Source organism: Acanthaster planci, linkage group LG19 (assembly GCF_054643075.1).
Source record: "Acanthaster planci isolate LZ-2023a linkage group LG19, COTS_SCS, whole genome shotgun sequence".
Lineage (NCBI taxonomy): Eukaryota > Metazoa > Echinodermata > Asteroidea > Valvatida > Acanthasteridae > Acanthaster > Acanthaster planci.
In genome coordinates this window covers 7318727-7340645 of record NC_141795.1, presented here as the reverse complement: position 1 = coordinate 7340645, position 21919 = coordinate 7318727, and the positions used below count along the sequence as shown (strand labels likewise).

The following is a 21919-nucleotide window of genomic DNA, read 5'->3' as shown; positions in this document are numbered from 1 at the left end:
ATGAGATGAAATTTGAAACAGGAAACGCATATCTCGAGCAAGGCGGATTTTAGGTATTTTTCGAACTCCCAAACAGCCAGATGTACGCAATAGTTCTAAAAATGGGTGGAAAAGTACAAAAGCTTTCAATTTGCCGATTTAATGTAAGGTTTTGGGGACTCTGTAAGTGTACATAAAATGTACATCTGAATCAAAATTAGCGCCCCCTAGTGTCATGTGATGTCCAGCAATCCCCCTTTCGAGTTTCGAATTTTAGTCACCGCCCAGTACCTAACACAGATTCACAACACTGGGAATTCAAGTTAATTTGATTGTCATACACATGATGTTTACTTCATGTTTGTCCTTTACAGTCATCAAAGCCAAAGGTAATACTCAGAACTGACCAACATGGAAATGATTGGCTAATGCAAGTTTCATGTCCCAAGTATAACACACGAAAGCAAAAATAAGTGGAATTTTTCGGACGCTGGGAAAATTCCCTCAGCCCAGTTATATCACCCTGAAAATTTCGAATCGGTTTCGAGTCTACTTCAAATCGGTACGCTGCGATCTTCCTTGGCTTCGACTCCCCAAGTTGTAGTTTGGGGCCTTAGTACAGCCCTTGTGCATGCGAATCACTTGGCTGCGGCTTGAAGTTGTACACGTGTCTATGATCGTGGCTAAAAAAAGCCCAAATCCATAGGGTCACGCTTCTTTTCAATCCGCAGCCAAGTTGTAATTCGGACGTGGTTTGAGTTAAAAGGCTTTTGAATAAATTATGATAATGTAGTCAATGAATAAACATATACCCTGAATGACGTTACTCCCTGCTCAAGCACTTCGTAAACCTTCCCATTTTCAATGCTATATCTTGTATAAAACGAAAGTTTGTTCTTGAAGTGAAGCTTGAAGTTAAACACATAAAGGTTACAATCTTAAAACGGATACATACAACTTTTAGAAAGCTCGCCAACGATAACACGACGAAGCCTTGTTTCCTTTGAGGTTAAATAGGGCCCAAGAGGTTAAGGCAACGAGACAGCATTGATTAAAACTGGCAGTGACCCAAACATCATTCTCTGATTGACTTCCATTTCCATTGGCGGTCAAAGTTTGTAAGAAACTGGTTGGTAACAGTTTACCTCCTATATACAGAGAAAAGGAAATTCTTGAATATTTAGTAGAAGAAGCTGCCTGTGATTTCCTTTTGACACTTTCTGAATTATTCTTTGCTCTTCTGGTAACGGTCAATCATAGGCCTATCTCGATTGCCAACCACCGCTGGGCGGCAACCAGGACTGTGGCATGTAAAGTGGAAGCTCCGTACGGGAATTAAACAGATCAAAATAATACCTCGTCAGCTTGAATCGAGGGCGACTTCATTTTGCACGATACGAAGTATCAGTCGAATGGATGGCTGTAACAAAAAACGCCACGTGATAAGAAAACATTAATGACTTTCGAACTGCAGCAAAGTGTCACGTGGGTTTATTAAATTGGCTATTAGACCGTCTCGTGACGACTTCACGATCTGGGTAGCCTGATCTCTGAACTTCGACGACGCCCGGCACTTCAAACCAAATCCCATATGGATAAATTTAAGATTGAAAACACAGAACGTTTGGCTGCTCAGTAATGATGAACTGAAAAAAGGGGCACAAGTTCAGTGTGAATTATTTTATTTACTTACTTACGAACAGGACGAGGACGCATGCAAACAACTTCATGTTTTCTTCCGTGCATATCATGTAGAAGATAAAATACGCGGCCGCTCGTGATGCACCTGCAATATGCGCCCGTGCGGAGGTCATGGACGCTTCAATCGGAAGAACAAAAACTGTTAACTTTCCATTGCTTGAGTATGAAAAGACTGCAATGGCCAGCGCCCTATCTTGGTATATGTTTCCACTTATAGAAATGATCTGGACAGGGCAAGGCTATAGCTTTCGGTGGGAACAAATCCAACCTACTTACTCCAGTACTTGGACTTTTGCATAACAGGCAACAGGATCAACGACGGAAAGTCACGTGCCTGTATAGTTTTGATGCCTATCCGCGTGTACCTTCAGTGCAAAGTGAAAAGAAATCGTATACTGAACCATTCACGTGAGTGCCAAATCGTGTCAAAGGTTGCGCAGAAGGAAAAAACCCATCGGTTTCCGCGTTGATTGTTATTCACTGGCAAATGAACGTTAGTGAGCTGAGCCTGTTTCCGCAACTCCGCCAAACGGCTCGTTAGCGTAAACGCGCTGAGCTCCGCTTTTCGTCTACCCCGAGCAGTGCTGGCGTGACTGAAGTAGCCTACAGTATATAGGACTAGCGTTCAACATGCAGCTGTCTGTGTTATCTACTTTCCTCTTAACAGGTATGTGCTTTAAGAGGTAGTGCAACCTAGGGGACATACTTTTTCAAAAGACCAGCCAGCAAAAGAAGACAGGTCCTCAGAGCCAGTCTTTTTTTGCTGCTCCATTCATGAATGTTGTAGGCTTACACGTTATTGCGAACATGGATTTCCGCGTGCGGAGTTCGGCCGTCTATTCCTCGTGCAATACACACACCCATTTCTCCCGAATACTCTTAAATAACGGAAACATGAGAACGTATATAGGCCCACAATGGTTGCCAGGACTCCTGGCTCTTAGTGTATTTTATTGTTATTTCAAATAATACCGGTATCGAACAGACATTCAATGATATTCACGCATCACTTGGTACAAGGAAACTTCATTGTTGCCGGCAAAAAATGAATTTTTTTTCTGCCGTTCGAGTTTGTCTTTCTGATTCTTCTTTCTGGCGAGTTTTTAAATGCCTTTTGTCATATTCTTGAAGTAGACGAATTGTGGAAGCCTCCGTTCTTAGATTTGGGGACGTACGTTCCTCCCTTTTCAAATTACACTCTACCCTTTGGCGCCCTGTCGACCAAAAATTCAGCCTGATCGGAATGCATTCATTGAGAAAGGCAGACCGATCTTACAATCCTAAAGTGGACATACTTTCGTATTCAGGCGTACCTGAATGGAGCGGCTGTATTCAAGTTCCCTTCCCTTAATTATAAGAATTGATGGTCCTTGTGGGAGAAGCGTTTCTGCATTAGGGTGAAGAGTGTAAATTTGACCCCACCCATCTTCAATGCAATTGGACAACATAATCTTGCCCGCTACAAAACCGTCAGGTGGATAAGGCTAATGTTGTGACTTGCCCCAAACGAAGGTAGCTGCCTGCATTGGTCCCTTTGGACTTGGTCTCGAAAAGTGCGACTACAGTCCTGGTTTGAAGCCCGTGTTAGGTTTAAAGTGAAAAAGAAAAAACAAACAAACAAACAAGCAAAACAAAGAGACTGAGTGTGGCATGAGCAATTCTTTAGATCCGCGAATGTAATAAGTCCATTGAGCCGCCAAGCACAAGTATAACTCGATATAACCGTACTTTTCGGCTGTTATTGCCCTGGATTGGGATTGCGAATGTACTTGGGCAGGGACATGCAATTCACATTAACTTGGTTCTACTGGATAAGTCATTTCAATTCAATTACATCTGTCAAAGTCAAGAGACCACGAGACTTGCTTGAATTTCCTGTGAACTAAGAAAAACCGTGTGTTGTTTTGCCTCTGTCTGGGTTTTTTTTGTGTCCATTCTTTCAAGAGGAAGTGTCGCAGATAAATTTGATTCGGCTGAAACCGAAATTCATGTGTTGTGCGGTGGATTCAGTGATTAATATGTGGATCTGTTGTTCGTATTGTCTACACAGTTTCACTCTAAAGCTCGACTTGTTCTTGAATATAGTCAAAGTCATTTCAGGAAGTTTTGACATTTGGCCCGTCTTAGTCGAATTTATGTTTGCTTTTGCCATTTTGAAGTGGTCGTTGTGGTTGTTGTGTTGTGGTTGTTGTTTCTGTGGTGGTCGTTAATTGTGGTTGTTGTGTTTGTGGTGGTTGTTGTGGTTGTTTGTGGTGGTTGTTGTGTTTGTGGTGGTTGTTGTGGTTGTTTGTGGTGGTTGTTGTGTTTGTCGTTGTTTAAGATAGGTATGGTGGACGTATTTGTGTTTGTTGTTGTTTTGTAATGGTGGTGGTTTGCAAGGTTATCATAGTGTTTCTTCTCTTCCCAGGGGTCCTGGTAGCCCTTTACAAGCTCACCACGGCAGAATCCAATGCAGCAAGTGACTTAGCAGTGAGTTGACCAATGGGTGTAAAACTGTCGATGGTTACGGACCAGTTGGTCTGTGCTGTGTACGGAGTTTGACACAATCTGAACTGACGATATTTCCCGGAAAGTTTGAAGAAATGTTTCACAATTAGGGATTCAAGTTGGAGTCGTTCAGTTCTGCCCATGCAGTGCAGGTCTGTTTGGAAGCAGGTGGATTTGATATCAACAATCATTTTTTTTGTCCCGTGCAGGCCAACGATATTTGTACTGACTGCGTGAACTTCATGGGCGATGTTTCCCAAATCCTGAAGAATCCAAAGGATCAGGTATGACGTAGATAAACAGCATAAATTGGACATTCATTGCACAAAACTTAGATTTGTTTTCTCACCAACTATGTCCCTCAAAAACTCTCATTTAGTTCTAGACCGTTCTGTGCACAAATCCCCGATGGAAACAGATTTTACGAAGCAAACCGTAAGCCTGAAAACCAGAAATCAATTTGGCGTCTTTGAGCATGGTCGTCACCCGGATTTTTAAACAAACAGGAGTTGAACAAAATATTTGTGATTTTAATGTCCTTTCTTCCTTTCATGGCGTTTCTTTTGCGTGATCAATACTGGCCCCCTTCATTGCGGCGACAGCCATGCCCTGCAGCAACTCAAGGCGTGTCTGAAGAACGTAGCTACCACCGGCAACACTAACGGCGAATGAAAGTCGTTGACGCGTTTATTAAATGCTACAAAATCCACACGCGGCAGACACGCCGTTGCCTATAGTTTCACTATGTTATCAGTGTACGCCTTCGATGATTGGGCGGGATCTGTTCAGTCCTCAACCAACAACGACTTCGTAAAATCGACTCTTATACTTCCAGCGCCTAAAACTAGCAGTTCCTTTCCGTAGAAGGCAGAAATTTCGCGCCAACTACAGACCTTCCTTTCATGCATCAGCTGTGTGTGTGTTTTTTTTTTTTTTTGGGTTGCGACTTACTTTCACAGGAGATTATAATCGAGAAAGTGGAGCAGTTGTGTCGGATTTTGGGGTCGACTTACTGTGCGGATTTCGTTGATGAATATGGAGAGCTTGCCCTGGCCTATTTGGCTGACTTCTTTGTAAGTACAGACGACTTCATGTGAATACTCTTTCACACAAGCAGAACACAACTCCCATCCCACCTAACGCGACCCGAGCCTATGCAACCCGACCTAGACAACAACAAAATGTCATAGTTAATTTATTCATTGAAGGTTACCTTTCAAGAAAAACCTTGTCAAATAATCGATGTTATTTTGCTGGCCTGAAGTTGCAAGACTGACTTCTTTTAAAGTTGCAATGTTGCAACGGCTATACAGACGGAAAAGCATGATCTTCAGTGTCACCATATTATTGCAATCAAACTTTCAAATTCAAATCAGGCACAAGTTTCTTCTATCTTTCTCTAGGATCCTAAAACCATCTGCACATCTCTCCGTTTCTGTCACAGCCAAGGACCTGTTCCGGTAGCTAACTTCAAGTTGAACAAAGTAGGCCCATACTTTGTTTTTATCTTTACCAAATCGACGCTTCGGTTTCTGGTATGCAGGCTATACGGCATAGCTGCACATGCAACCTGTTTTTCTAGAACTCAGACTCATGATCTATCGACATCTGACGGAGCTGTCGACCAAGCCAAAGCCAGCTTTTAGAAATGTCTGTGTAATTTCTGTACGATTTTTATGCGGCTTTAATGGAGACGAAATCTCTCAGCTTCGCACTTCATTTGTCATAAATATTTTGCTTGTCCTGTATCCCTCGAAAGGGATTGTCTACCAATACATTTTCGCAAAAACAGAAATCTTGATTGAATAATCCCCAGTCTGAAATAGATCAAGCTATTTTTACCATTCATGTGCGCGAAGTGAAGCTTTTAGTCGTATATGAAAATGAAAAAATTGAATCTTTTTAAATTTGTTAATTATTTACAATCTGTCCATATTTTTAGCCGCCGGTGAAGGATAATGGTAACTCCTGCACCGACTGTGTGGCCTTCCTGACCGATCTGGACAACCTCCTGAAGAACAGAACGATCGAAGTAGGCCTAAGGTTTTTTTTCACAAATGCCTCTATTCAGACACGCAGTGGATTGCTATCAACAGTTGTAGATGATGTTCATGTCGATGCAACGCACGCCCAGTTTCCCCACATTATCCACATTATGAGCGATGCAGTAATCAGCCGTTTAGTGCGATATCTTGCTAACGGTGATGGTAGACATTCTAACCATCCAAATCACCGTATCATACTCTAGATAACTATACATGTACATCAAGAACTGAATCTGCATAAATTGGGTAGAATGAGCCAAAAGCTCATTTTTGACTGAAAATCCGTTTATTGTCTGGCTTCCTAAGCCCCAGCAGACCTTTTTACCTCAGGGAAGACACTTTTCATAATGTTCCTGGCAAATACAGTCTGCCAAATGAGGCGGCGCCAGACGATTTTCAGTTCCACGCCTCACGTTTTTCTAAATGTTCCTTAGATATTTAAATAAAATTAATCACAAACTTTCACTTAATCATAATCGTAAATGAAATTAATTTGTAATGTCTTTTTACTTCATTCTTTTAATTTTTATTCTTAGGTTCCAAAAATAAAAAAAGTTAACCTTGACTTTCGGTTTAATGTGGCCGACTTCTGTCAACTAATGCTCATTTTCTTTAATGTACATGTGATCTACCTCTTCTGTCATGTTTATTTGCTTGGTTTGGAATGATTCCTTAGTTACCTTTAGCTGCAATCTTTCAGGGCTACTTATTCACTGTTATCTGCTTTCTTCACTTTTCGAAACAAAATCTGTAGAACATGATCATTGAAAAGCTGCGTGAGATTTGTGATCTTCTTGGCTCTGTCTCCTGTGCCAATGCCGTGGAGGACTATGGCATGCTGGCTCTTAATCTGATAAGCAAGAACTTTGTAAGTTCACATTATCTAAAAACTATTCGAATCGTCTAAAAATGGATAACTGCACTTTAGGGAAATCCCCTGTTGTTCTTTTTTGATTATTCTTATAATGCGTCCTTTCACTGAATAACTTGTATTTATTTGAATTATGAAACACGGAACACTAAACAGACGCCATTCATTCCCACTATAAGATTTAATGAAGGTCTAAATTGGCGGGTTTACTAAGTTGCTCCAATTGAGGTGGCTTCTTACGCAACCTCTGCATGCGTTCTGTGTAATGAAAAGTTTCTCATTAGTTTATAGAGGGATTGCACTCCGCTTATTTTCAATGGTTCCTTGGCATGTTAAGGAACTATTACCGACTACCACCTGTAAGTGGTCTATTGGGTTCTGCCATTATACCCAGCAAGACATGAGACCGAGGGGTACCCCCCCCCCAACATGTCCAATCCCTATACACATTCCAGACTATTGTTACTTAACACATCCCCCCCAAGATGTCTCAAAGGAATTCCCCAGATTCCTGCGAGACAATGACCAACACAAAGCAGGGGGGTTCTCTCCGTCTCATACCTTGCTGCATATGTCTGCCATGCTGTCACAATGTCATTCACCCCGGCAGGTGCCCAAGACATTGTGCATCAAGATGACGTTCTGCCAGTCGGTTTCTGCTAATAAGCCTCTGCAACTTCGAGATGATCAGGTCAGAATATCATCAGGCATGGGCAAGTTCGAGCGACGACCACTTGTCGACCACTGGTTGAGTTACCCCATTTACCTGTGCACAACATTTACCTAGGGACGGGTATACGCAGGAATTAGTTAACAAGTAATTGTGTTGTTGCTCGAACTTGCCAAACTACTTGGAGTTTTAGCGCTACGGCATTAGACATAGCGGCATGGCTGTAGACACATTGTATGGACGCAGTCTATTATATTGGACACGAAGACTTAGTCTGCTCTTGCACGGGTGAGCGCGCTGTAGAAGGCATCTTAACTGAACAGATTAAAGGGCACCTCTTTGCTACAATGTGGAAGTAGAAACGACGGACCAATTCTAGAACTGAAAACCTGAGCTCCGCACTTTCTACAGGGATATGGGCTATTGGATCACACGCCGTTTTGATGAAAGGATCATGGATACCTGTAAGAACAGCGCCCCCTAGCTGAATGACGCGGAACACCCTGCGCTTCACGGGAATTCAAACATCATTAAAGGTTTCTTTTTTCGATCTTTCGTTTCCAGATTCGGCAGGTGTTGTAAACTCTCCAGTGATAGATGTGGATCCTATCCATAATCAGCCACCAACACAGAGACGAGGATTACTAATCATTATCAGATTCATTGGCATAATCAGAACCATGTACATGTCAGTTGCCTTTTTGCCGACGTAAATCCCAATAGTTTTTGTCTATTATGTTTTTGTTTTTCATTACTCAAAAAGTTATGAATTCATAGGGTGGCATTATTTTAGTGTAGTGAGAATAGCTCTCAAAATCTCTTATTTTTTAATTACTCCCAGAGTCTCATGACGCAAAGAGAGTACAGATGCTGAGATCTTTTATAAGGGTCAATGAAGGCAGCTGAAAGGAACTAAAACGATAACGAGGCTCTGACTGCTTGTTGTGGACGTTGACAATTTCAAAAAGTACATAATTTTTTTATCCAGATTTATATTTTACCCCCAATTTAGGTTTCAAATTTGCTGCTATATCGTTAGCCTCCGATTAATAGTACCTGCAAAGTTAAAAATTGCAAAACTACCGGTATAAGTTCAATGGTGCATTTGGTTGTTTACTTCTGACTTGGCCTCACTGACAAGTCGGCCATCTTGAATCGAAAGCGAGGCAATTCTTGTAAAAATGATTTCCAAGACTTTATATGCTTGGAAAGGAAAATAGTGCCATGAGCAATCAATGCATTACCATGCTAGTGCTCCAATGGATAGTTCCAAATTACGGATAAAATGTCACTGTCGCCATTATTGTCGAAATCAGGAACATTTTTTTTCTAAAGCGATTCTGTACATGTAATTACAGCAAAATAGTCAGGCTCTTACCCATTTCAGATTGATCAATAAATAATATGGATTCGAGGAGCGCGCTCTAAAATGACCTGCTTGTGAATAAAGCCCATTTTTCTTATTGTTTTGTTTTCTTGGTGAGAAAATTCAAACTTCAAATATCTCTGACCTAATAATACCCGATGTTCCTCTTCACTGTTAAAAATTTCAACAAAATCTTGGTGAAACAACTAAGTTTTGAAGCTCTTCCCAAACTTCGATGAACGATGTCAGAGGTATAGATTGTTTTCTTAATAAAAATTTGGTTTTAATTTTTGTAACTTTTACAATTTTTTTTGAGGGAATTTACAACAAGCAGGCGTGTTTTTTTAATATGTCAATTGGTTGAAAAGATCAGTCTTAATTAACGATCTTTCTCCATGTCGGTATGTTTGTCTACCACGCAGTATTGTTACAATATCTTGGCAACTGATCTGGAGGTGTTTTGTTCGTAACAATCAAATCTACCAGACAATGGCGTCACTGTAAATGTGATGGCCTTCCACCCATGGCATCCGTGTTGCCCAAACAACTTTACTCAGTACATTTAAATATCACCTTTTGGGCATCCATTTGGACGCTTTTAGGGTAACAGCGGTTTTAACGTCATCTTGTGGAAACTGTGTGGAATCTTTTAGGTATATGAAAAAAGTATTGTTTGGCTTGATTCTTTCATGCGATTTTGAATTCTAAGGTTTCTGCCGAGTTTTTCACAATCACCCCCGTCTTCAGAACATTGTTACCGTGTTAAGTTTTGGGCTCTCTTGTGCACATCATTGTGTTGTCAGATTTTTAAACTGCGTCCAAATCATTGACCGTTAAAGCATTTCAATGGACCTTTCCATGAAATATGCAAATTAGACTGGCGCATGCGCGCTACTTCCACTGGTTGGCAGGTGCGGCTGTCAACACCGTTTGCAGTGTAGGGCTGCAGTATCCAATTCAAGGAAAATTCTCCGCCAGGACGATCGAGGCGCACAAAAAGTACCCCCTAGAGATTGTTTCGAAAAGAGGGGTCTGTTTGGGCCAAGAAATGGTGGGATTGTGTCAGTATGGCCCAGGATCATCTCTGTAGATTCAGGGGCACTCATCTGGGGGCAAAGAGGACAAAAATGGGATTGAAAATTAGTCAGAAGAGCCCGAGGAAGGTGAGGGATGTCATTTGAAAAATGGCCGCTGGGAGGGCTTGGCAACATTCACTTTTTGGGGGGTGAGTTTGTTTTGGGCGGATAATAAAAGAATTCATTTGTTAACCTACTAAAAATTGAAAATCAAATGAAATCTGAAGGACCAAACAACACATTTTTTTTGTTTGAGAGACCTCAGGGACTTCAGTTGCCTGACATGGGGCTCCAAACTTGGTTGATTTTACACTATTTTCAATGGAGCTTGAATTGGGTCAGTGCACACTGTGGGTGAACTGCTAGTAACCATAACCTGGAGCCTTGAAGGTCAACCCAAACCGTATTACAACCTTTGCCCGATACTTGAGCACGCTTTTCTGGAAACTAAGTGAAGTTTTCAGTGTCCTGAGGTCGGAAAGTAACAATTCATTGTCTTTAAGTTTGGCACTCATGTCAAACTACATGTGTACTAGTACGGAACGACGATAGTGGCGCGCGCATGGAGATTTGTATAGTTACGTCATACCTTTAAGCAACTTTGCCAACCAGTGGTAGAAATGCGCATGCACCTGTGTCATTTCAAATTTCATGGCAAAGGTCCATTCACCAAGTTAATGCACATATATGTGCAGATGAGCACGATTTGTATTTAAGAGCCAAGTATAAAGTAATAGCGCTATTAGTATGATCGTCTGAAATAATTGTGCACACGGTGACCTTTGCCCTCAATTTGGTGCTACTACGCATGTACACAAACTTGCGGCTGCTGCCAGGGCACAAGTGAGGAAATGCCTTGTGCCGCGCATTTTTGTGCTAGTTCCAGCGGTCCGAGAAAAAAGCAAGGACTTGACGGGGACCGTGGGAATCACCTTTCCTAAAAGATGTTTCTTCTCGGAAATAAATAGCTCCGAATAAGCTCTGTGGTTGTTCACAACCACTTTCTTCTAGTTGTTCTTTTCTTTCATGATTCGTTGCTGTGTAAGCACATAAAAGTATAAGCCTTATATAATATATATATAATATATATATCCACCTTTAAACTCAGTAATGTTTTTAGGGAGAAAGAAAACTTGCTACTAGAACTTTAGCGAAAACATACAATGACGCCTGGAATCAAGGCAACGGATTCTTTCAGAAAACGGAAAGTTGACCTTCATATCACAAGAGTTCAACAATAGCTGCATGGTGTTTGATATGGGATATGCGCGAATATAATGCACATCAACAACACATATTGTTATACTCTTTGTGTGGTTCCTATTGTACCATATTTCAGGCGAAGTAGCTGCTTTGTTATAGACAAATCATACGGGCTTAGGGCGTGCGTGCGAATGAATGAAACTCCTTAACAACGGAGGGCACTCAACGTGAAGAAGTATGAAGGTAAAGTTGAATGTGGATTTACCAAATACCCACGTTTTTACTTAGCAGTATTAGCAATAACGGTTTGGTGTTTTAATCACAGATATCCATGATATAGTCTCGTCGATGTGAACTGTGAACGGCACGGCGTTGTCCTTGCCTTATTCAGTGTGGGCCGCACAAAAATCAGGACGATTAGGGATTTGTTGGAAAGAATGAACAAACAGGAAATACGAGTACATGTAGATATTTTTTTACGCATAGGACTACATGTAAAATCCCAGCCCATGGTGCCCGCAGGTAGCCAGAGATATGTGAATGAAAATAGTTTGGGGCTGCTCAAGCCATACGTTTAACCATGCTATGTGCTTTCGCGATTTGGTTCATTAACATAATTCATGTGGCCTATTCTGGCTGCTCATGTATACATGTACACGTCCGTGTCTCGTTCACGTGCAACCGTTAAACGGTTACAATCCCCCGCATTGTTATCAGAGACCATATTGTTCCTTTACAATTGGTAGGTCACAGAGCCGATACATGTACAAGAAAACCTTTATCTTTGGGTAGAATAGTCACCATTGGAAATGGTTAAACGTGCACGAGTACGTGTCAATAATGTTGTTTGTGTGCGGAAACTCCGAGTCCCAATCACTGTGAGTCAACTTAAACATGGCGGCCCGGCGCACCGGTTGACCTATATGATCCGTTTGAACGGTCCTCAAAGTCAAGTGTACTTATTGCTATGGCAAGATCTTTTAAAGGGTACCGCTCTTTGACAGGTTGGTTGAACTACAAAAACTGTTGCTCACTGCTTACTGACTGTACTGATCTGAATCATTAGAATAGTTATGTTTTTGGTCTCAATGTTGCGAACAGGGTACTCTCATTGGAGTTAAAGAAAACTACCAAGAGACCTTCCGTGTCATGTCAACAGACATGGCGGTGGTGTAGCAAGGACCGACACAGTATGAGACCTCTATCATCAGCAAAAGTCTACACGAAGAGAACAAGGGTGTTACCACTTTAGCCTGATGCGAAATGAAGTTTCTCAAATTCTACGCGGCTTTAGCTCTGTTGGGAGCTATCGCTTGTTTCATCCTTGTGAGGAAGGTCTCTCCCAGGGACTTGAACTTCAGATTGGGTTGGTATCCGACCACGTCACGGCGTCTCAGTGCAAATGGCGACGGAAGCCCGGGGAACGACATCCGTGTCAAAGAGTGGTTGCGAAATAAGACTAGTGAGGCCATCCATTCTCCTCACAGAAAGGAGCCGAATCCGGGTGTTTCCGCAACGTCTAAGAAAAATAACGACCGAGGTGTCGTCGCAGTAAAGTCAACTCCTCTGAAGATATCCAACCCGCTTCCACAAGCGAACGGTAAACCCGTCGGTAGGCCAGTCGCTTTAAAGCAAACCCCACAGAACGCGGAGACAGTGGTTACGCTGCCGAAGACACTCAACGTCGGAGGTGGTCCCAGAAACAACATCAATCCGCACGATTACAGACTACTTCTAGACGAACCGCGTGCTTGTTTAGATAAAGCAGGAACTCCCAAGAAAGTTTTTTTGCTGGTGTTTGTAACCAGCATTCACGCACACATCGAGCAGCGACAGGCCATTCGCGAGACCTGGGGAAGCCCGCGGGAGGTGAGGGGCAAGGGGATTGTCACGCTGTTTCTGTTTGGGTACAATGGAAACGCGAACCTTCAGCGACAGCTGGAGGAGGAGTCTAGAAAGCACCACGATGTGCTCCAGGAGGACTTCCAAGACGCCTACAGGAACCTGACGCTGAAGACCATCATGGGGATGAAGTGGGCCAGTACGCACTGTCCCCAGGCCTCCTACGTCATGAAGACGGACGACGACATGTACATCAGCTACGACAATCTCATCAAGCTTCTCACCAATGCCGCAACCCCGTCTACAAACTACGCAGTTGGGTATCTCATCACAGGAGGCACTCCCTTTCGAGACCCTGCCAACAAATGGTACATGCCAAGGGAGATGTATCCGAAATCATCTTACCCAACCTTCCTCTCAGGAACAGGCTACGTTGTGTCGGGTGATGTGGCTAGGAAAGTCTACGAGAGGTCGCTTCAGACCAAATACTTACACCTGGAAGACGTTTATGTAGCCGTGTGCATGGAAGCGTTGAATATTACACCCCGTGGGGACGCCAATTTTCACAACTGGCATCTCCAGTATTCCTTTCGTAATTACTGCAGGCTGATAAGCTCCCACTGGGCGCCCCCTCAGGAAATGCGTAGAATATGGAGCGAACAGCAACGCCGTGGGCCCTGCTAGTGGCTCTAATGAAGAACTGTTCTCGTGGCTGGGCTTCACTGTCCTGTTCAAGTGTTTAAACAAAGAAACATTTTCCTCTGCACAGCAATTTTTTCGGAACTTCATAGGGCCTACTCCTCTTTTAAGAAAACTTTATTTTGTTATTATTTATTAAAATATATTTTGACATCTCTTTTGGCAAAGCGCATCTTTTAAACGTTAGTCAGGGAAGACGCTGTTTATTTTGTTTGTGTTAATCAAAAATCGTGAAACCAACATTTGCCTGTGACAAACATTGCTGAGAAAGTGTTACACATTTGTTTATTGCCATATGCTTTGGATCAATGAATCACCAAGAAAAGGGAACTTTGCCCACCAAAATATAAAAGTTCTACGTTTTAGTGCACAGATCCCTAGGTGGCATGCGGAGTCTAATTTTGAACGTGACGTGCAACTGGGCACATTTTGTTCATACTCAGTACATCAGTTTCTTCGAAGTTCCAGATCAATCCGACAGAGGGTTCCAATAAAGAGAGCCATAGTTCATGTTCTCGTACGTGCATTGAGCACTTTTAATCATGAAAAGTTCACATCATTGGCATTGACCTTCACAAGACCAGAGAGGACCAGTACAAGACTAACACGAGACCACCAGTCCGAATTCAAGTCAGAAGCTACTCAAATGAACTGCAACAAAAGTATTCCTTTGTCACTGTTACTCGTGCATGGTCTTGTGTCTGGTCGTGTGGCCTCGACTACAACACCCCCAAACATCTGTGAAAGATATGTGACAATGTGAGAGAAACGTACAAGGAGGTGGCTTCTGCTCCGGTTCTTTTCAAGCTAACTTGAATCTAGCTGGAATGAGTTTTCCCTGACATAATTCTTTCGTAATGTTTGTAATACTCATATTCAATGTATGAAAACTATGTGAAATCTCTATTAGATTGAATGTATTGAAAATGTGCCTTTTTTACCTGTCATGCTTGACAACCAAGGTTGTCTGCGAGGTTGTTGTAACGTTATTGCAGGAAGACATGATTAATTGCATCTATTTTTCTGACGTGAACCCGGAACTTACTCAGTGAAAACGTTTCTGACAAAGGGTTGATCGCTTGCTCATTGCTATGTACTTACACAACGAGTCACGAAAAGAGACTATAGGCCAGCAAACCTGTGTAATATTGAGTTTTTGACCCTGGGCTGACATTACAGTTTCGCTTATAAATGTGTTACTCACTAGCATAAAACGAAAAAGGCAAGGAAACAGCCTTTGAAACGGTGAACCAAAATGTTTGGAAATCCGATTAACTGAGATGCAAAGGTGCATTTTGAGGTTTGTTGTCCAAAGCTTATCCTTCGAGATTCGGTTGTTCGGCTGTTGGCAGGAGACTGTAATACACGTACTTGACTTAAGTTGCATTTAATACGCAGAAAATCAGCACCATTTCAGCTAATAATTAGCTTGAACATGTTGTTTCGTATTCGTCATTCACAAGGTATGAAATACCTGGAAAAAAAGAGTAGTGGGAAAGATACCACTTCTGGGAAAGGAACTTTTATCGTCGAATATATGTATATGTATGTTAAACGAAGTAGCCTGATTCTGTTTATTACCAAGGTTACACTAGTTAATTGAATTGTTCTTTAGGCTAGGGTTGGACGGGGTTAAGTTTGGTTGAGCTAGGATGTGAAGATAATATCAATTAATATAGAATAATTGAGCAATATTGTTAAAGATCTCATTCTGGTGATGTCACTGCTCCTACTTACAACAATACTGTGTTTGATGGATAAAAGAGTTTTGATGATTTAAAGGTGTTTCATCTTGAGTTTTTTACCCACACGATGTATTTCTTTCTTTGTCGGTTTCAAGTTCTAGGTAATTTAATTTAATCCAAGTTAAAAAGAAGAAATATTGTTTCTGTAGTGATCGATGTATAGGTTGTTTTGCTTGCAACTAACCCATAAGAGCCATCGACCTGGCATGGTTACTATGAAACATCTTTTAATATCTTTGTAAGTTCTTGTGTTATTGATCACAATAAATTAATAATTTGACTAATTACCTTTTGACCATATACAGTGTATTGCTAATTGGTACAATTCCAAACGAAGGTGAACTTCAACTTACATTAATGAAGCAATTTGAAATGGACAATTTGCTACTTGTTAAAGATTTTATCATTTAAAGGGGCACAACGCCACTGGGTGTAGCGGAAAATATTAAGAATAAGTTTTGGTCTCTGAAGAAGGTTCGAGGTCGAGCCCACATTTGACCTCAAACGATGGATCTCAGTCTGATTAGTGTTTGCCAGACTAACGGCTTTCACCGTATATGGCAGATTACTCCTGCACTATAAAAAAATCTGGAATCGCAATTCCCTTAATTAGCTTATAGAGATCATTGAATCCACTCGCGGCCATTTTACCGAGCCGAATACAAAGCTTGCCCGGCAATGCCCGCCTTTGTTTTCCCTGGCGTCAATAGAAGCGAGCCAACCCGCACATTTGTATTCGGATCGGTAAAATGGCCGCAGGTTGGCTTCTATTTCATACAAAGGCGTTGCAAGTCCTGTTTTTTTTTGTTTTTTTTTTTACATAACCCCGTAACTAGATCGCTCCCTTGGCATAGCGAATGGCTCCATCCCTGACAATCCGCTGTGAGCGGAACAAAAGATCGAAGGGGGCGTGATTTTTGCTACTCACCGCATCATTAGGCACTCCGCGCATGACGTCACTACGCAGACTCACGCCGCATCGAAAGTCATTTACATAACACGGAGCGACTAGTCGGCCATTGACGTCTACTGCCAGCAACACGTGGGTGCACACCGGTGGCTCTCGTGCACTTGTCTGCTTGTGTATACTCAGCGCACGGTCATGACGGTCGTTTGTTTACGCGACTTTCGTGTATCATCAAGAAATTAGTCTTTGACCGTTGAGGAATCGCTGGCACACCTATATGATGACATTGATGGAGTAAGTACAATGGATTTTGCTTTTATTCCACACTTTTCTTACAGTCATAAAATTCATAGGCCTAGTAGTTCTTCAGTTGATGGTTGAGAGTGGTCCCCTCCTTCCTCCATGATGAGACCATGGACATGATGGAGAAAGGAAAAGACCATGTACGTAGGACTAGGATCAACAGTAGGCATACCTACAGTCATGACAGTACATGTACATGGCGAATTTCTGTGAAAATGACATGAGCAGTAACTTTAGTAGGCCTACAGGTCCACTAAAATTTTGCACACCTATCTTGCAAATTGTTGTCTCGTCTGATGTGCTCCCCCGTCCGTGCAGCTGTAATTCTAGGCTATCCATTAACAGTCAGCGCACAGCACCCGTAAAAGCTGCTCCGGTCCTTTCATTTGTTACGTGTGCACACGGACGTGTATTAAAAAAACCTGGACTTGCAACGACTTTGTATGAAATAGAAGCCAACCAGCGACCATTTTACCGAGTCGAATACAAATTGGCTCGCTTCTATTGACGCCAGGGAAAACAAAGGCGGGCATTGCCGGGCAAGCTTTGTATTCGGCTCGGTAGAATGGCCGCGAGTGGCTTTCAATGATCTCTATAAGCTGATTAAGGGCGAGTCCAGATTTTTTATATACGTTCGTGCGTATGCACGGCTGTCTGAATCATGCGTATGTCATGAGCTATGTAGATATTAGCCGTAAAACGTAGGCTTTCGTGTGTTGAAATGAGGGTACAAAAAAACTGGTTTTAGTGGATCCAAACCTGGGATGGCAGAATTTTCTTGACAGCAGAAAGATAGATATGTCATATATCCTGCCAAACAATACGTTTCTAGCCTCAGCCACACCTTTTGGACATCGCCTTAAAGCCCACAACTCTGCTGGGTGCATGCTCAAACAAAAGTACATTTATGACAATGCATATAGACATGACTGCTCCCTTTTTGTTACTGTATTTTTACCCAGTGTGAAAGGTGATAGCAGCGCGTTGGTCCCCTGCTTGTGGGCTCATCTTCTGGCATCACTGGCCTGATAGAGTAAGGGGATAGCAGCGTGGTTGGTCCCCTGCCTGTTGGCTCATCTTCTGCCATCACTGGCCTAATAGAATAAGGTGATAGCAGCGTGGTTGGTCCCCTGCCTGTGGGCTCATCTTCTGGCATCACTGGCCTGATAGAGTAAGGTGATAGCAGCGTGGTTGGTCCCCTGCCTGTGGGCTCATCTTCTGGCATCACTGGCCTGATAGAGTAAGGTGATAGCAGCGTGGTTGGTCCCCTGCCTGTGGGCTCATCTTCTGCCATCACTGGCCTGATAGAGTAAGGGGATAGCAGCGTGGTTGGTCCCCTGCCTGTGGGCTCATCTTCTGGCATCACTGGCCTGATAGAGTAAGGTGATAGCAGCGTGGTTGGTCCCCTGCCTGTGGGCTCATCTTCTGGCATCACTGGCCTGATAGAGTAAGCCATCTCTTGTTTTACGACAATAATAGTCATGATTTTGGTTGTAGCAACAATTTGGTTAAAGGTACAGTCCACATTTATCTTTTGTGGATTATTTTCGTTTGAAGCAACAAAATTACTCAAAATCTAAGGAAGGGAACACAAGAACAAACCTGATGAAGTTTCAGTTTAATAGTGAATGCTCCATATTCTGAGAAAACTATTCTGGGACTTAGATTTTAGATCAAAAGTTGCTGAGTCATGTTTTAAATTGTGACTGAATTCAGCATCTGGGAAACATTGTCATATTCAGTCGAATGCAGCTACACCTTGTCACCCCCTGAACAGATGAATTATAGAAACTGCTAGTGTCTGTGCATCATGTCAATGCTTGCACACATTTCTAACAGTCACTTTCCGAAACTTTGAGAAGGCGCATACTTGAAATCATTGTTTCTTCATGATGACCATTTGCCAGAAAGAACAGTTTCTCACAGAATTTAGTCCTCTATCTAAACCAAATATGCTTTTCAACAACAATTTTGGATACCTTTTTGATAAATGCAAATGACCGACAACCACCCCAAGCACTGCCATGAAATAGCGCTCAAGGTTAGCGCGTTTTTCTGCTGAAGTTAGCAAAATTTTTCTTCTGTACGTGTTAAGAAGCCCCGTGAAATTGGGCCCTGACCCCACCCAGCCTGTTACACACTGCACTCCCCCGCATTGTAAGGTTTTATGGATTTAACAGTGACCCCACCATAAGAGTTGGGGAAAAAAATATCATTACAGTGTGACTGAAAAACCTAAGGTGACCTTTTCTTGTTTTTTGTCATTTTTCCCTGTGTTTAGATTTGGGAAGGCCTCACTGCCAGGTGAATGTACTGCCGTGGCTGCCTACATGAACGCTGAGGCTGGCTAGTGTCATGGTGGGAGTGGACTGACCGATGACATCTCTAAAGTAAAGAGACAGGTTACGTCATAAGTAGCACAGGTGACAGTCCTGTATTTCATATCATTACTGGCTTTCTGCAAGGATGAATCTGGGAATGGGGGGGATTGGGGTCATGACCACTCAAGGAACAAAAAGTGTTTTCATTTGAAAAAATGAAAGGATCTTTTTGGTCTATTTAATTTCCCTTCATTTTGAAAAGTGAAACAACTTTAAAAATTGATAAAAAAGGCACCCAGAAATAGCCAAAATGAAGTTAGTCCCCCTTCCCAGAAAAAACATTGGGCCCTGGATTCACCCTTAGGTGCTTGTGGCTAGCTTTTAGGACCACCCTGACTTAGGGATGGTTGTGTGCATTGTGCCAACCAAGCAACACGAGAGGGAGGAAGTTAAACCCTTGTAACCAGGGCAAGCAAGTTGAATTCACCCACTGTACTGGAATTGTTCACATTTTCCTGGCCTAAAGTTCCTTTTCGTTCATGGTTTGTTGTTTCATGACAAATTACCATTGATCAGTGGTCCACATTACCTGAGATATGTTCAAGGAGCAATTTGGGTTTCACAGATTTAATAATAAAACTCATGAAATGAAGCGTCTAATCATAGACATAAAATACTTATAGACCGACAACAGCGGGGCATAATTTAAGGAAAGTTTCCATTTTCATGACCATGAGCAAATGGCTGCCTTGTCCTCTGGGGTTTCATGATTTGCTCTTTATCTGCCATCAAATATTATTTGGCCCTGTTGGTCTTTTTATTTAAAGTTCCAACCTGGCACAGTTCAATTTTTCTTCCTCATAATATTGCCCATTATTACAAGTCATTAGTAGAAACCAAGGTGCACATTATGTGAATTTCAGATAAATTCCTGACATCCTTCTTGTTTAGTGAATATTTTGAAAAGCAAATTAAACTTTTTTTCTCAAGTTTTATCAGATAGAGCACCGAGAACTGTGTTTCCAAAACATTTAGAAAATAGAGTCTAAAATTGAAATCACATACATTATGGGATTTGTTCAGGCTTTTTGAAGGTAAGCAATGAATATGGACAAAAATTTAAGTGTTCAGAGCTCTTATTTAAAGAAGGATCTACCTTAATTCTGACAAATATTGAACCAAAACATAAAAAGGGACCCATTGTAAAACCTTAACAGTATTTTCAGTCACCATCCCAAATTTCCGATTTGTATCCAACTCAACAGACTTGTGCACACTGTTGAAATATTTCTGCCCACACTTTTGGGATCAGTCGTTCATTTCTGTAGGAGTTGTTGGTCCATTGATATTTTAGGTTTGTGGTCAGCCCTGATTGACGTTACAGGATTACTGTAAAACAGCGCCCTCACTTGGTAGGAAAAGGGAAAAACAATTTTAAGTATTTAAATATCACTTTTTGATTCACTAAACCCTAAAGGGGTGTCTGAAAAAATATTTTTAGCAGTACAAATCACAAATGCTTTCAGCAGTAATGGGTCAGCAGTGTCAAAGGAATCCTCTTGTCCATTTTCTGGCATGAAAATGGATGAAAAGCAATAAACACTAACGTTTTTTTATGAAATAAATGGTGTAAAAACAAGGAGCGTACAGGGATCCTATAATATTTGAAGAAATGTCTCAATTTCTGCAACAACATAGTTCATTTTGTGATTGGTTTCTTCCCCAGACCTCCTCACATGAAAGCTGTGGGTATGCCCCAGGAGAAGCAGACCCTGATGCTGATGAGAAGAGCGCCCTCGCCTCCTTCAATCTGGAGAGAAGCAAGATGGAGGACAAGATTTTATGAGACTTCACAGAGATGATTCATGAGAATGTCAAAGAGAGGAAGTAACTCAGATAGATGCCAGTCCTCGCCTCCATCACTGAGGAGGAACAGTTTCCAAGATTGCATGAGGAGTCCTCATCAGAATCTTAGGCCACTGATTCACAAAAAGGCAAGGAAAGGACTCAATCTTGTCTGAGAGATGCTGTTCCTTGCTTCCACCTTATAGTGATGGAGCAAGTCTATCTGCATTTTTACACTACTCAAAGGATCAAAGGATCATACGTAGTGATTACAAATTTAAACAAATGGCATTCACATCGCAAAAAATGAGCGTCATTTAATTTGGCTATTTTCTGGCATCAAAACAAGAAACTTCCGCTACAGAGTACTGAAGTCTCACGACACTGAAAAAAAAAAACTTTGGTCAGCACCTTGTCCATCAGGTCCTTTACAGCCCTGAAAATGATGTATAAAAAATTGAGTTTTAAACTAAGTAATTTGAGGGGGCTGTTTATGAGTTAGAATGATATCGCGGTAATGTGAGGGCGCTGTTTATGAGTTAGAATGGTATCGCGATAATGTGAGGGCGCTGTTTATGAGTTAGGATGGTATCGCGATAATGTGAGGGCGCTGTTTATGAGTTAGAATGATATTGCAGTAATGTGAGGGCGCTGTTTATAAGTTGGAATGATATCGCGGTAATGTGAGGGCGCTATATATAAGTTTAGAATGATATCGCGGCAATGTGAGGGCGCTATACAAGGGTTAGAATGATATCGCGGGAATGCGAGGGCGCTATATATGAGTGTATTCTGGTAATGTGAGGGAACTATTTGTAATTCTGAATCACAGAAATGAAGCACTTTGAAGATGTACATA

At 41.9% G+C, this 21919-nt stretch overlaps 2 protein-coding genes and 1 long non-coding RNA gene across 4 annotated transcripts; all 3 read left to right on the top strand.

Moving 5' to 3' along the window:
* The first annotated feature begins 2144 nt into the window (after positions 1–2144).
* LOC110977529 (prosaposin-like) lies at positions 2145–9186 on the top strand. 2 transcript variants are annotated; one of them, XM_022231761.2, is made up of 9 exons: positions 2145–2347; positions 4088–4149; positions 4377–4451; positions 5127–5240; positions 5571–5651; positions 6110–6199; positions 6967–7080; positions 7694–7774; positions 8318–9186. In XM_022231761.2, the coding sequence occupies exons 1-9, from the start codon at positions 2311–2313 to the stop codon at positions 8333–8335; spliced, it is 672 nt and encodes a 223-aa protein (XP_022087453.2). In that variant the 5' UTR covers positions 2145–2310; the 3' UTR covers positions 8336–9186. The 2 variants fall into 2 exon arrangements, with proteins under 2 accessions (XP_022087453.2, XP_086986196.1); XM_087130070.1 differs by lacking the exon at positions 4088–4149 and having other exon boundaries at positions 2146–2347.
* Positions 9187–11304: 2118 nt separating this feature from the next.
* LOC110977516 (beta-1,3-galactosyltransferase 1-like) lies at positions 11305–15971 on the top strand. Its single transcript, XM_022231740.2, has 2 exons — positions 11305–11641; positions 12500–15971. Exon 2 carries the CDS (start codon positions 12662–12664, stop codon positions 13922–13924), a length of 1263 nt encoding a protein of 420 aa, XP_022087432.2. The 5' UTR covers positions 11305–11641; positions 12500–12661; the 3' UTR covers positions 13925–15971.
* Positions 15972–16523: 552 nt separating this feature from the next.
* Positions 16524–21695, top strand: LOC110977546 (uncharacterized). The gene is made up of 4 exons (XR_002597967.2): positions 16524–16885; positions 17857–18341; positions 19176–19317; positions 20942–21695. It is a non-coding gene; the product is annotated as an uncharacterized LOC110977546 (long non-coding RNA).
* The last annotated feature ends 224 nt before the right edge of the window (positions 21696–21919 follow it).

Coding starts and splice junctions, on each gene's coding strand:
- LOC110977529 (XM_022231761.2), top strand. CDS start 2,311: ATGCAGCTGTCTGTGTTATCTACTTTCCTCTTAACAG. Junction 5,241..5,570: donor CCTATTTGGCTGACTTCTTT/GTAAGTACAGAC, acceptor ATCTTTCTCTAG/GATCCTAAAACCATCTGCAC. Junction 5,652..6,109: donor CTAACTTCAAGTTGAACAAA/GTAGGCCCATAC, acceptor CCATATTTTTAG/CCGCCGGTGAAGGATAATGG.
- LOC110977516 (XM_022231740.2), top strand. CDS start 12,662: ATGAAGTTTCTCAAATTCTACGCGGCTTTAGCTCTGTTGGGAGCTATC.